Source organism: Rhinatrema bivittatum, chromosome 2 (genome assembly GCF_901001135.1).
Source record: "Rhinatrema bivittatum chromosome 2, aRhiBiv1.1, whole genome shotgun sequence".
In the NCBI taxonomy this organism is placed as follows: domain Eukaryota; kingdom Metazoa; phylum Chordata; class Amphibia; order Gymnophiona; family Rhinatrematidae; genus Rhinatrema; species Rhinatrema bivittatum.
Window position 1 is genome coordinate 733949234 of NC_042616.1, and position 13705 is coordinate 733962938.

General features: G+C 43.8%; 1 protein-coding gene across 8 annotated transcripts in view; it reads right to left on the reverse strand.

The window, feature by feature from the left end:
• The window catches only part of ANGPT1 (angiopoietin 1), a 749830-nt gene that overhangs the window by 237040 nt on the left and 499085 nt on the right, over positions 1-13705 (reverse strand). For all 8 annotated transcript variants that reach the window (XM_029591875.1, XM_029591876.1, XM_029591880.1 and 5 more), the window contains exon 4: positions 2785-3017. In XM_029591875.1, coding sequence (XP_029447735.1) covers positions 2785-3017 — 233 coding nt within the window. The remainder of the gene's footprint in view (positions 1-2784; positions 3018-13705) is intronic.

Below are 13705 nucleotides of genomic sequence, written 5' to 3' on the forward strand. Positions count from 1 at the left end.
ACAAGGCAGAGTAGCATTAAGACCTTTAAGTTATAGAGTCTGATAACAATAACAAGACTCCCAAGACAGTTTAAGGGGTATTGTGGCAAGGCAGGCCACCAAGGTGTACCATCAGGAACAGGGCAGCTTCACCTTGATTGATCCTCAATCTGGTCTACTTGCCTCTTCTTCCACCTCAGCTTTGTCCTGGCTACTGCCCCACTCAGGAATGTCTTGTTTGCTATACTTAACAGTCTCACTGCAGCACTTTTCAATGAGACAAGTCTTAAATGGGAAACATAACTTAAACTAACATTTTTGTTTAATTCATAGGTGCTCTCCATTTGTTTCAGAGGTCCATCAATGAATCAGTCGTTGCATTTTATGCATTCATTGCAAATGAATGCATATCCCTACTGTCGGATATTGCTTAGAGATTTGGATTGGCCTCTGTCAGAGAAAGGATGCTGGGCTCCAGGGACCTTTGGCCTGACTCAGCATGGTATTTCTTATCGTATTATGTTTGTAGCTCTTAGCTTAATTTGAAACTTGGACTTTGCTGTCATGCCAATATACTATGTTTGAATATTGTCTTTTGTCTGAACATTTGTATTTATTTTAAGTACGATTTGGCATTAAGAGGGTAATTTTATAACGTCTTCAGTTGGTGTATAGTAGTTTACTAGATTTCAAAGAGAAAGTACACAAGTAAGTGCACTTGTACTTTCCCTTTGAAAACTATATCACCAAAGCTACCTGCACACAATTACATCTGCTAATTTCTGCACAGATATTTTTCTTGGGAAAAATATATGCATAGTAGGGATGTGAATCGGGCTTCGGACGATTGAAAATATCGTTGATATTTTCAAAATCGTCAGAAATCGGGGGCTCCCCCAAAACGATAGGAAAACCCCACGATATTGATCGTGGGGGTTCCCTTATCGTTTTGGGAGAGGGTGGGAAAAACGGCATCTCTAATGCATCGTTTTGAAAATACAAAAGTATGTATGTAATCCAAAACCCCAACTCCAATAACCCTCTTCAAATTGTGGGTAAAATTACCCTTATACAGACGCTGTGAAGTAGATTTTATAACATCCGCGCGAATCCATGTGTGTGCGGTTCCCAGCACGCGCATATGGATGTGCTGCTTTTATAACATGCACGCAGGCACGCGCATGTTATAAATTTGCATGGCCGCATGCACATGTGTGTCTGTCGGATTTTACAATCCGTGTGCGCATGTGCGGGTGGCGCACGCAAAGGGGGGTGAACTTTTGCAATTTCCGCGTGGCGATGCAATACGGCCTTCCCCAATTTAGGAGTGGACTGGGAGGGAACTTCCCTACCCCCCCTACCTAAACTCCCTCCCTCTTCCCCTCTCCTCTCCAGCCCCTAAACCCTACCTATCGGGGTTTTTTTTGTTTTACAACTTACTTCAGGGCTGGAGCTTACGTGCGTGGCCAGGCCCCTTTGAAAATTCACATGGCACATGCAGGCCTAGCCACACACATAAATCCTGGGATTTACACACGCAGCCCTTTTAAAATCCGCCCCATGAGCATAGTTTTAGTTTCAAGTTAGTTTTAGTTTCAGTTTTAGTTTCAAGTTGTAAAAGCTAATTTTTGTGAGTAAAGCTCTGTTTTACCCTTTGGAACAGCTTTGAAAACTACATTCCAAGGGCCTGATTTTCAAAGTGCTTTACAAGCATAAAACTCTAGTTTAAAACCCAATTTTATGCATATAAATCACATTTAGAAAATCAATGGGGGTATTTGGGTATTTTCTGTCAGTCTAGGAACATGCAATTTTGCACTACTTTTACCTGCAAAGTAGGTATTCAGGTGGGGGGTGAAGCCGGGGCAGAGAAAGGATTTACATGCAAATGTTCAGTTTTCAAAGGTATGTTCCTTAAATCTATTCTCGTCCAACAAATTATGTTTCCCCTGCCAAGAAACATTTGAATATTCTGCCCTCTATTGCTTGTCAAAAGGCACAAAGTTACCTGCTTGTGAGGAGGCGCAAATTTTTGTTTGTATGTCCATGTGAATTCCCTGTGAACTTACAACTTTTCAATGCAGACTTATTCACATGTCCTCTTTGAAAATTAAGCTAATGTTTGTGGATAAAATGTACCCAAAGAGTTTAGCCCTACATGGGCTGTTATAAAATCATCCTCCAAAACATTCTAAGTATAGCAAAAAATAAAAGGCTAAAGACATGACACAGTGGTTTAGAATGAAAATGTGCCAGTTTATCTCTATAGCAAGTGTTTTCATGCCCTCACTATCATCCCTAATGTTTTCTTATTTTGTCAAAAATTGTATGTTTATCACATTTAGGGTTTGAAATTAGAGATTTAGAGCAATCATCATACCTAGGACACTGATTATTTCTATTGAATCAATTTCATTTGCTCGCTAGATGATTTGCTTGCTATTTTCAAAACTGAGGAAAACTATTTCTCAAGTAACCTGAAGAGTTATTGGGCATTTATTTCTACTTCAGAACGTGCACCCTTATTTTTTTTTTTCTTAAATGTACTGCTTTATTGGTACAAGGTGTCTCTGGCTTTAGATCTGGTACACTTAACCTAAGCTAAGTACGCAAATGACGGAGGTCAATTTGTCAAGCATTTCTGTTTCTCCCTTTTGAAAATGGTGCTCCTGTCAGAAACTATAGGTAAAGTCTGGAATAACTAAAATAGGAGAAATTTTGATTAAAGAAAAATAAAAACATTAAATTGGACAAAAATAATATCCTGGGTCATGCTTTGGTATGAAGATATTTTACAGCCCTTACCTCCATCTTTAGAGCAAAGGCTAACCAGATTGTGAACTGTATCCATCAGCTCTAATTGCTGTTTCTGTAGGGCTGTGTTGTTATTGGTTGCCTTGTTCAACTGTTTCTCCAGCTCTTGAATTATATAGCTTTGACGTGAGACTAAGCTTTGCAGGTTCTCTTTCTCCTCCTTTACGGTGTCCAGTTCTTCCTTGTGTCTTCCTTCCATCTCCAGGATTTTATTCTCCAGTAGGCTAAGTGGGAAATCATAAAACAATTTAATGTGCTGTGTATTTGCTTGTAGGCACACAGTGTTCTCATATTTTATTATTTTTTTTTCAATTAGCATTTCTTACATGACCTCCCACCCCACCCACCCTTAAAGTGGAAAATTCTCCGGAATTTTGGAAAAGGAAAGGTTTAAGAACTAGATACCTTGAGTCAAGATCTAAATCCTAAATAGTATTAGAACAAAATGTATATAGTAAATCACTTGAGAACTTAACAAGAGTCCTATGTAAGGTCTTGATGCAATCTGCTTCCAGGGCTGTATGCCCCTTGTATAAAAGTTTTACAAGCTTGGTTCCAAGAAGCTTCCTAATCGTTACTTTACCAAGGTCAAACTTATTTATATTTCCCGAGACTGGTCAGTTTTTCCACACTGTATTCACTTTATAGTAACCATGGAGAAAGAAACAACAGAATTTGCCAAACAAGAAAACTATTTAGAGTTGGATCAATAAACAAGGGGAAACAAATGGAAAGAGCAAAAATATAATGAAAAATGCAAAGAGTTACTTCAGTAATTGCATGTAGACCAAAACCTGATGTAAGAATAGTCAGAGGTGAATGTGAACAGAAAAATGAGAAATTGATAATTGCAGCACAGGACAGTGGATTATGCTCAAGTCGGTTCACAGCAAGCATAAAAAAAAAAAAATCAGAGTAAATGTATATTATGATGCACAAAACTAGGCCCCGTGCTATCAGGTATGCAAGCCATGCAATTGCATGGGGTGACAGTGGAAGGAGGAGAGAGGGAGAGGCCTTAGGGCTACTGGGAGAGCCCATCATAGTAGAAGAGACTCCAGGGGTTGCTGACAGCTGAAGAATGGATGAGGGCATTGGCAAAATCTATCTCACTGGTTGCCAAAGAATGGAATAGGTCAGAAGTGGAGCTAATCTGGAAAGCAAATAAAGAAGAGAGGAAGAGGTCCTGCATTAGTGAAAATGAGGGAGAGAGAAAGGAAGTGTGTATGTGTGTGTGTGTGTGTGTGTGTGTGTGTATTTGTGAGTAAGAGAAAGAAAAAAGTGTGTATGTGATGTATGAGAGAGAGAGAGAGAGAGAGCCTCAGAGTGAGACTGTGAGAAGAGAAGTTGTGCAGATGAGAAAGAACATATGGCTGAGGGACAAACGGAGACAGTGGTTATGAAGGAGAGCGGGACAGAGCATGTACATGAATGAGAGTGTTTGAGTGATAGTGTGGGAGAGAAAGAATGTTTGTGTGTGAATGTGTGTATGTGAAAGGGAGCATTTGTGAGTATGAGAGAGGAATCATGTTTGTGAGCATGAGTGTGTGTGTGATGGAAAGAGAGAGAGACTGTGAGTGAGCATGTGAGTGAGAGAATGAACATATGTGTACCTCTTCAAGGCTGCCTCCATTGGGCTTGTGTTCCTGCCCACCTGCTGACGTCTAGAACCACCCCGGGACTCTTTAAAAGCATGCTGATGCCAGATTCCTATCACCACTGGGATGCTGCTGTTCCCAGTCACTGCTGTGCTGCTGCTGCAGGTTTGCACTGTCTAATCTCTCCTTTTAGGTTAGTTTCACTTGCATGCTGAGCCTCTCTTTATCTCTTTGTGGCCGCCTCCCTTGGGTTTGTATTCCTACCCACCTGCTGATGTCAAGAAACACCCCCAGACTCTTTAGAAGCATGCTGACACCAGAGGAATTCTTAGAGTATTCACTGAACATAAATTGCTCCTAATTGCTGTACCCGTGATGTCTCACTGTGGCTTGATTCCAGTTTGCCCCTTACTCTCATAGTACAAAGCAAGTTACTTTGGGCCTCATTTTCTAAAGTATCGCAGGCCTGCAATACTTTAGGGAATGAGGGGCGAGAGGCCGAAACGGGGGGCGGGCCTGCGCTAACCGGCAGCGATCGCAACGTCGCGGTGCGATCGCTGCCGGTTTCACACCCAATAGCGCCACCATAGGAGGTGTAGCTATTGGGCGCGAACTTGGACGCGAAAAGGGCCTTACCTTTTCGTCATCTGCGGCGTCTTCGTGGAGTCGGCCCCGGTGACGCCCTGACTCCTCCTCTTCCGGGGCCGACTCTGCCCCCATTTTGGTATCGCACGCGATAAGGGACTTTTCACGTGCGATCCCTATGGAAAATGAGGCCCTTTGTCGAGACCCAGAGAATTACTTTCAATTTCCTTTACTTTTTCCTCTTTTTCAGGTTACTGCCTCTAACCTTAATTGTCCCTCTCAGCTGAAGTATGCTCTGATCAATGCTCACTCCATTGTGACTAGGGCCCTTCTAATAGAAAATCTGATTATGGCAAATAACGTACTACTTTTATTTATAATGGAAACATGGCTAAAACTAAGTGACATTGGTTCTGTGAAACAAGCCTACCTGCCTCATTTCAGTTTCATTCATAAGGATCTACATGAAAGGAAAGGGGGAGGAGTGTCTGCTATTTTTTTCAACTCTTTATCTCTTAAGGAACTGAATTTTAACTTTAATATAAATACTGAGTACTTGCTCCTGCAAATTTTAAAGCCTGTTAGGTTCAACAACATACTTTTGATTTATCAACCACCTCCAATGACCAATCCGTTGCTCCAAGAACTGATCATGCTGATTAATGAGTGGTCAATGAGAAATTCTCAGTTCATTCTATTAGATTTTATTCTGCAGGCTGATGAACCACAAAAGCCATTGGAATCTTCATTTTTCTCTGCTATGGCTGATCTGCCACTTACTCAGCATATGGATCAACTCGTGCATGAGAATGGTCATGTTTTGGATTTGAATTTTACCTCTGCTACGAATGAGATTTTTCCAAGTTCATTCACATATATTTCTTTTTCTTGGACTGACAATTTTCTAATTACTTTGTATTTTTATCAAACTGTTATGTACTCTCCTCTGCATACATCACTGACCACCTCTAAAATCCTGGTTTGTAATATGAAAGCCTTAAACCTGGATGATCTAGTTCAGTCTGTGAAAATACCTGAAAATTTCACAGATCTGACTCTAGAGGATAAGATTGTTACCCGGAACAGCAACCTTAGGGATGCTATTGAACTAGTTGCTCTGATCCACTTCAGACCACCAAAGACAGAGATCAGTTATGGGACTATACAGGATTTAAAACTATTAAGAAACAACTCATACTATTAGAAAGACTTTGGCAGAAACAATGTGACCCATTGATTGCACAGGCTGAAATTCAATTTAGGTATTATCTCTTAGAAATTAAGCGAGCAAAGAAGCAGCATTGGAAATCCATTCTAGTTAAAGTCAACAATAGGCCAAAATAACTTTTTAGACTAGTATCTGATATATCAGATCTTCAACTCACACAAAGTCTGTATTTCTCTAATTTGACTGCAGGCACTGCTGTGTCTCACCTCATCTCAGCTCATGCTACTGCTGCCTCCATGCTGCTTTGTTTCATCTCAGTTCAGCTCATGCTCCTGCTGCCTCCATGCTGCTATGTCTTCTCCTGAGCTTCCTGCCTCCATGCTGCTATGCCTTCTCCTGGGTCTGCTGCCTCCATGCTGCTGTATCTTCTTCTGGGCCTGCTGCCTCTATACTGCCTTTGGTTCTGGTCCTGCTGCCTTCTTGCTGAACTCTTCTGCCTTGGCCCTTAGGCTGTCTCCTTAAGTGCACTGTTTCAACATGGATTGTCTGGGTTCTTAGGGTTAACAGCACATAGTTGTGCTGATATAACCTCTAACATTAGAGCTGTACTGCAGCTATTGGGTTGGAACTTCTGCTTTTTATGTTCTTTATTGTAATCATGATGGTGCCAAAAGGATAAGATACTAAGCCTGTATACATAATGATGCCATTTCAAACAATGTATGTACAGGTCTATACTGAAGGTGCTGTTCAGTTAATTTACAATGTTTTGTGCTATTTGCTATCTTGTCCTTGCAGATTGTGATTACCAAAGACATTGATTTATTTCAAACAGTTGATACATGTGTTTGCTAATAAAGTGGTCACTGTTTTGAAAAATATACTTTCTGGTTGTATCCTTTCATTGTGTGTGTGGGTTTTTTTTTTTTTTTTTTTTTGTGTTAATGGTTCACTAGATACAAAGTTTGCCCTTTACAAGATCTTGCATACTAGAATTCCCTTGCACATGCCAACTAGTCACTTATCTAGCAGGCAAAACCGTATGGGCTAGGCCATACACTGAACGCTGAGTGTATGCTCCTAAGGAAGACAGCAAGAGGTGAAGAAGAAGCTCATTACTGGGGACCTCCTGTTGCCTTCTTCAGACAGCATACTCCTGCTTAATAGGCCTGTATATGAGAGATGGCCCACAGAGTTTATTGTGTACATGTAGAGCTTGTGTGGTGAAATGGGGAAGTTAGAGTCATCATCACCCAAGACTTGACTTTTGACTTTCTTACTTGTGTCATGATTCAGAGGCTTTCTGTGCCCAACCATTTGTAGGATTCATACAAAATAAAATATGCCATCTAGTTGCTGACTGTTGGAAGTGTCAACTGCTGTGTGACAACTAAGGAGGAGGAGTGAGGGAGTTCCCAGGCCAACAGCAGAGGACTAGAGGCCTGCTGCTGCTTCAGACCAGGCAGATTTACATAGATTAGCTGGCACCTCTATATTGCCCTGGCTTGGGGATCTGTATAATACGTGTAAGGTAATGATGACCTTACAGGTAGCATGCAGATCCTGAAGGCAGCCCACTACAGGGATGGCAGTCAGTCTGTGGAGGTCTGCCTGGTCTGAAGCAGCAGCAGGCCTCTTGGCCCTCCGCTTCACCTGTGGACATTCTCAATAAGACAATACTCCCTCACCCCTCCTCCCTAATTCTCACATGGCAGCTGACACTTTGTTCCAACAGTCAGCAAATATACAGCAGTGTCAAAGGGAAAGATAGGTTACTGTACAAGTGAAGCGCCAAAAGTGGAAAGCAAAAGCTGTCCCCTAGATTCTACAGCAGATATAGGTGCATCAGCTCTATGTATGCACAGTAAACCTGTTAGAAGGCAAGCTGGAACCCGTGCTGTTCCAGCGAGTCCCCGGCGCGGTGGTGGATGTCTTTGGCAGCAACTCCTGGCGGGAGCAAGGTGGGATGTGCGCGCCATCATGGTTCCTCCCCTTCAGCATGCCGAACATCATCACTGGAAGTTCCCATGCTGAGATCAGGAACTAAAAGAATAAAAGTGCAGTGCTACAGAACTTGCCTGCCTCGGCTACAAGCTTGCTTGTGCTGGTGCTGCTTCATTGTGTTTTGCCTCTCTGTGCCTTGTCCTTCATTGGACCCTGGATTTTGCATTGTCTTCTGCCTGCCTCGACCCTTGCCTGCACGTGGATTGTGGTTTGTCTGCTGCCTGTCTCGACCCTGCCTGGACTTGGATTCTGGTTTGTCTGCTTCTTGCCCCGACCCCTGCCTGGACTTGGATTCTGGTTAGTTTGCCACTTGCCTCGACCCCTGCTTGGATCAGAGTTTGGATTGTCTGATGCCAGCCTTGGTTCTTATCCAGACCAGATCAGTTGGTTTCATCCACCCTAACTTCTTGCGGGATCTTCATGAGGCCTGGGTACCACGCCGCAGTCTCCAAACTGAGGTACGACTGTTACTCTATTCCTTGGATCCACAAACTGCAACAAAACCTATTGACCTACATATGGCTGAAAGAAGATAGCCCTATCCTGCCAGCATATACAGAGGATGGAGTGAGAATCAAATGATGCGGCTTGGGGTGGCAGCCTCTATGTCAACTGCCCATGATATGATCAACAGAGAGGAGGCTAAGAAGATCAGTGACTGCAAAGAGAGAATCTCAAATAGAACTGCTGGCAGGCCTCAGGAACCTGCCAAGCAAGGCAACCCCACAACCCTCTGCCCCCTGCACAGAGTATCTGACTACATGCTGGCACTAACCCCTCATTCAAACCATTCATTTGAATCAGCCTACATCAATGGCATTATGTACTCCTTGCCACTTCTTGTTCCTGCCATCCCTACATCCCCACATTCAGTGGACAGCTTCTTAACACCCACTGCCTCCCTCCCTAAAGTGGTAAACCTCTCTGATAGCTTAAGCTCTGGGAACCCTGCACACCCCCAAATAACTGGACTATTAGGCCCACTCCAAATACTAGATGGAAAAGTCTCAATGGCGGGGGGGGGGGGGGGGGGGGAGGGGAAAGTGTGCATTACAGGCCAATGTAAGTCTGCATATTTGCATGTCACACCTCCACCCTTCTCTCAACACAAGGCATAAACAGTGAGCGGCCATGGGGAAATTTAAAAGTACAACACTGAGCCCATTTATACAGCAGCCCATAGGGTAAACTTTCAGAGGCACCCCTTCTCAAGAGTGGATGCACTGGATCACTACTATTCAAAGGCAGTGTGTGTGCATAATGAATCCACACATACTGCCTGCTCTGGGGTATGTATTGCTGTGGTAAAGGAGGGACCTCCGAATGCAACAGCACCCCCAGAGACAGAGATTGACAGAGTACTGACTACCTGCAGCACTTTGTGCACCTACACTTGGGCAATGTAAATGTTCCTGGACTGTTTGTCATCAAACAACATTGATGTCTTTGGCTGGCTGTCCGTAACTGCTAATGAGGCAGTCTAAGTCCTTACTCAGCACTGATTATCTATACCTGGCCACATAAAAAATGTCAGAGGAATATTTGACCTCAAATTTATCTGAAGTACTGACATGGGTCCCTCAAGGCCTTAGGTGACCAACACAGAAAGGCCATCAGCCATCATAATAATCACATGAGACCTCTGGGAGCAGTAGTCCTATTCATTCAGCACTATGGCTCATTTACTATGGAGGTAGCTTGTAGGATCCTGAAGTCATCAGCTGAAAACAGTTTCTCTAGCCTTTATTTATTTATTTATTTAAGTTTTTTATATACCAACATTCAAGACGGTGGTCCCATCATGCTGGTTCACAAGAAACAGGGGTGAAACTTTACCATTTAACAAAAGTGCAGAAAAGCAGTTACATAAAACAAGGGAAAACAATAACTTGGAATGAGAAGGGAAATGAAGATTAGATAGTAAAATATAAGTATAAATAACATTTTGAAAGGTGGCTGTTAACGCTAATACTAGCGGAGCTTGTTGTGTGAAGGGAGATTAGATGGGGTTGGAGTTAGGAAAGGCCTGCGTGAACAGCCACGTTTTGAGTCTTATCTTGAATGTTGAGATGTTGGGTTCCATTCTGAGATCCGGGGGAATGGAGTTCCATAAAGTTGGACCGGCTGTGGAGAATGCCCGATCTCTAAGCGTGATGTGTCTGGTAGTCTTGGCTGGAGGTACTTGAAGTGATCCTTTGTAAGCATCTCTTGTCGGTCTTGTGGAATGGTGTAATCGGAGGGGAATATGGAGATCGATTGGGGCTAATTGATGGATGTTTTTGAAAATGGTGAGAATGGCCTTGTAGATTATTCTGAAGTGGATGGGCAGCCAATGGAGGTCCATCAAGATAGGTGTTATGTGTTCTCTTCTCCTGGTGTTGGTGAGTATACGGGCGGAGGCATTTTGTACCATTTGTAATGGTTTGGTGTGTGATGAAGGGAGACCAAGCATGATGGTGTTGCAATAGTCCAGCTTTGCGAAAATGATTGATTGTAGGATCGTTCTGAAGTCATGTGTGTGGAAGAGAGGTCGTATTCTTTTCAGCACTTGGAGCTTGTAAAAGCAGTCTCTGGTGATTTTGTTGATGTTAGCTTTCAGATTTAGGTGATTGTCAATTTGAACTCCTAGATCTCTCACTTGTGTAGTGCTTGGTACGGTAGGATGAGTGTATGTGATGGAGCTGTTTTCTGGAGTGATGAGTAGAAGTTCCGTTTTTGATGAATTTAGTATCAGGTTGAGACTTGTAAGAAGTTGTTTGATGTTTTGGAGGCAGGATTCCCAGTGCAACATTGTTTTTGTGAGCGATTCTTCGATGGGGATCAGGATCTGAATATCGTCAGCGTAGAGAAAATGTTTGAGATTGAGGTCAGTGAGAAGTTTACATAAGGGTAACAGATAAATGTTAAACAAGGTAGGAGACAGGGATGAGCCCTGAGGGACTCCTATGGCTGCGGGGTGTAGAGAGGATTCTTTATTATGAATCTTGACCTTATAACCTCTGTTGCTGAGGAAAGTTCTGAACCATGATAGGGCAGTGCCTGAAATACCTATGGCTGATAATTGGTTGATGAGGTGTGATTGACCGTATCAAATGCAGACGAGAGGTCGAGTAGTATCAGAAGGAAGGCTTGTCCTTTGTCTAATCCTAGGATGATGTGGTCAGTCATAGAGATGAGGAGGGCTTCCGAGCTTAAGGTTTTACGGAATCCGTATTGTGATGGAAATAGAAGGTTGTTGTCTTCAATGTGGTTTGAGAGTTGTGAGTTTACCAGTTTTTCCATTATCTTGGCTATGAATGGGAGGTTAGCTATCGGTCTGAAATTGTTAGGATCGTTTGGGTCGAGATTTGGTTTTTTGAGAAGGGGTTTGAGTGAGGCAAGTTTGAGGTTGTCCGGGTAGAGTCCTTGTGTGAGGGAGCAATTTATGATGTCTGCCAGGGATTTGGAGATAGATTAATGCTATACACAGCGCAGATCATTGAGAGTGTATCAGCACCCCTGATCTACTCACCACTAGCTATAAAAGTGACTAACTCCACATGAGGCACAGCCTAGAAGACAGCAGCTCTTCATGATTGGCCACAGGTCATGGCAGCCATGTGGATCAGCAATGGCCTGCAGCCAAAAAAACATGGTAATATGTGGAGTGATGTTGGAAACAGAAATATCTGCAAGCTGTTTGGCACATGAGTGCTCAGCCTATGTGCTTTAAGAGTGGTCACAGATCACATAAGGATTGTAAGTGATTCTAGCTATTGCTACAAGCAAACTACTCTGCATAATTTTTGGGTACATACATATGTACATACTGTAACACCATATGACTATCCATGAGCCATAACGGCCAAGGGCCTTGCAGTACCCTGAACATCTCCACATCTGACTAAGGCTACCTGTGACAACTCATTCACACCCAGGAGCTTCTAACATACCTTAGTGCTGGGTTCTATGACATGCTTAGGAAAGATGTGGGTGCTGTTAGAGTCATTAGAAACTATACTGTAATGGGGATATCTCAGAAGTCATTGGAAAATACAAGTGAAGGCAGGATTCCATCTGATTCCCAATCCTGCCTTCACAGAGCTAGACATGCATCTTCATGTAGCCTCCCCAAGAAGTTAATCAAATCTATATTACATTCCAATGGCCAAGGCTCTCACCTTTTGCACATTATCATTTACAAATTGCATAGCTAGGTGAAGTAGGGTGTATCTGTGTAGGGGTGCATGCACCACCAAGAAGTATGCTAGTTTGGAAGGACCTGTGAGCATTGTGGGAGTAGCACCAGGTAGCACAGGTGCTTTACACAAGACTGTAAGTGAAGGCCTGATATTTGAGCACTCTGATGTCAGCAGTAGGGTTGACAACTGGCTCCTATTTTCAGGACAGGTAGAAGCAGTCCTGGTTTTGAAGCCATTAAATGCTGGGATTTCATCTATAGCTTTTCCTAGCAAACAAAGACTATAAAAACCTGCATGAATGGGAGTAAGACCAGGACTGGATTAACATGTCTGTAAAACTGGATCCAGTTGGAAAACCTAGTCAGCAGTGGCTCTGAAACTACTGAGGTAGTGGTGTCAGCTGTGTCTTGGCACGCTCATGTGACACTCAGCTTCCTCAAGGACAGGTGTATAACTTCACATGCACACGTTTCTCGGCTACAGAATGAAGCAGTAAAATATGAACTCTGTCACTGAAACCTTAAACTGTCTACCTGTACCTTTAGACTGTGCCTTTATGTTATGCTCAGAGATGTGGACCCTTGGTCGGGCGATGACCGGTTAGGCCACCGTTGGTAGGCGAGGCCGATCCTCGGAATTGCAGGTAGGAATGAAGAAGATCTGGATGCAGGCGCCTCCTGCTGGTCGTGTAATCCAGATGCTGGCACCTCCAGCGGGTCGAGAAGCCAACCCCGAGGATCTCTTGAGAAGTTCAGTCCAGTAGTCACTAGCCAGATATGTCCGCAGCCAGTCCAGGGGTCGAGAGCCAGAGATGTCCGCAGCCAGTCCAGGGGTCGAGAGCCAGAGATGTCCGCAGCCAGTCCAGGGATCGAGAGCCAGAGAGAATCGTCACCAAGCCAGGGATCAGAGAACCAGAGGAAACGTCAGCCAGACCAGGAACCAACACAGGAAGACAATCAGGAACCAGGAACAGAACAAAACCCAGGAGCCAAGAAGTCAAGGCAAGGTCTGAGGGCTCAGACCTTGCTTAAATAGTCCCAGCCAATCAGGAAGCAGCAGGAAGTGGCTAACTCACATCCTGTGAGTATCACTTTAATTCCAAGCCAGAGCCGCCTGCGCGGCCCTCGCAGCTGTCAGGGGGCGGAGCTAAGCCGCGCGGGGAAAACGCCGCAGCCATCTTGTAGCGACTGCTACTGCTGAGGAACCCTGCTAGTGCCGACGCTCCGTCCGGCCCCTGGGGACAACGGTAGGTCCCGGTCGCGGCTTTCCGCGGCCGGTATTTATAACACTTTAATCTTCAGAGGTATTTGAGATTTACAGCATTTCTAGAGCTGTTGATCTGCATGCTCAAGGACTTGCTGTGGTCCTATCACACT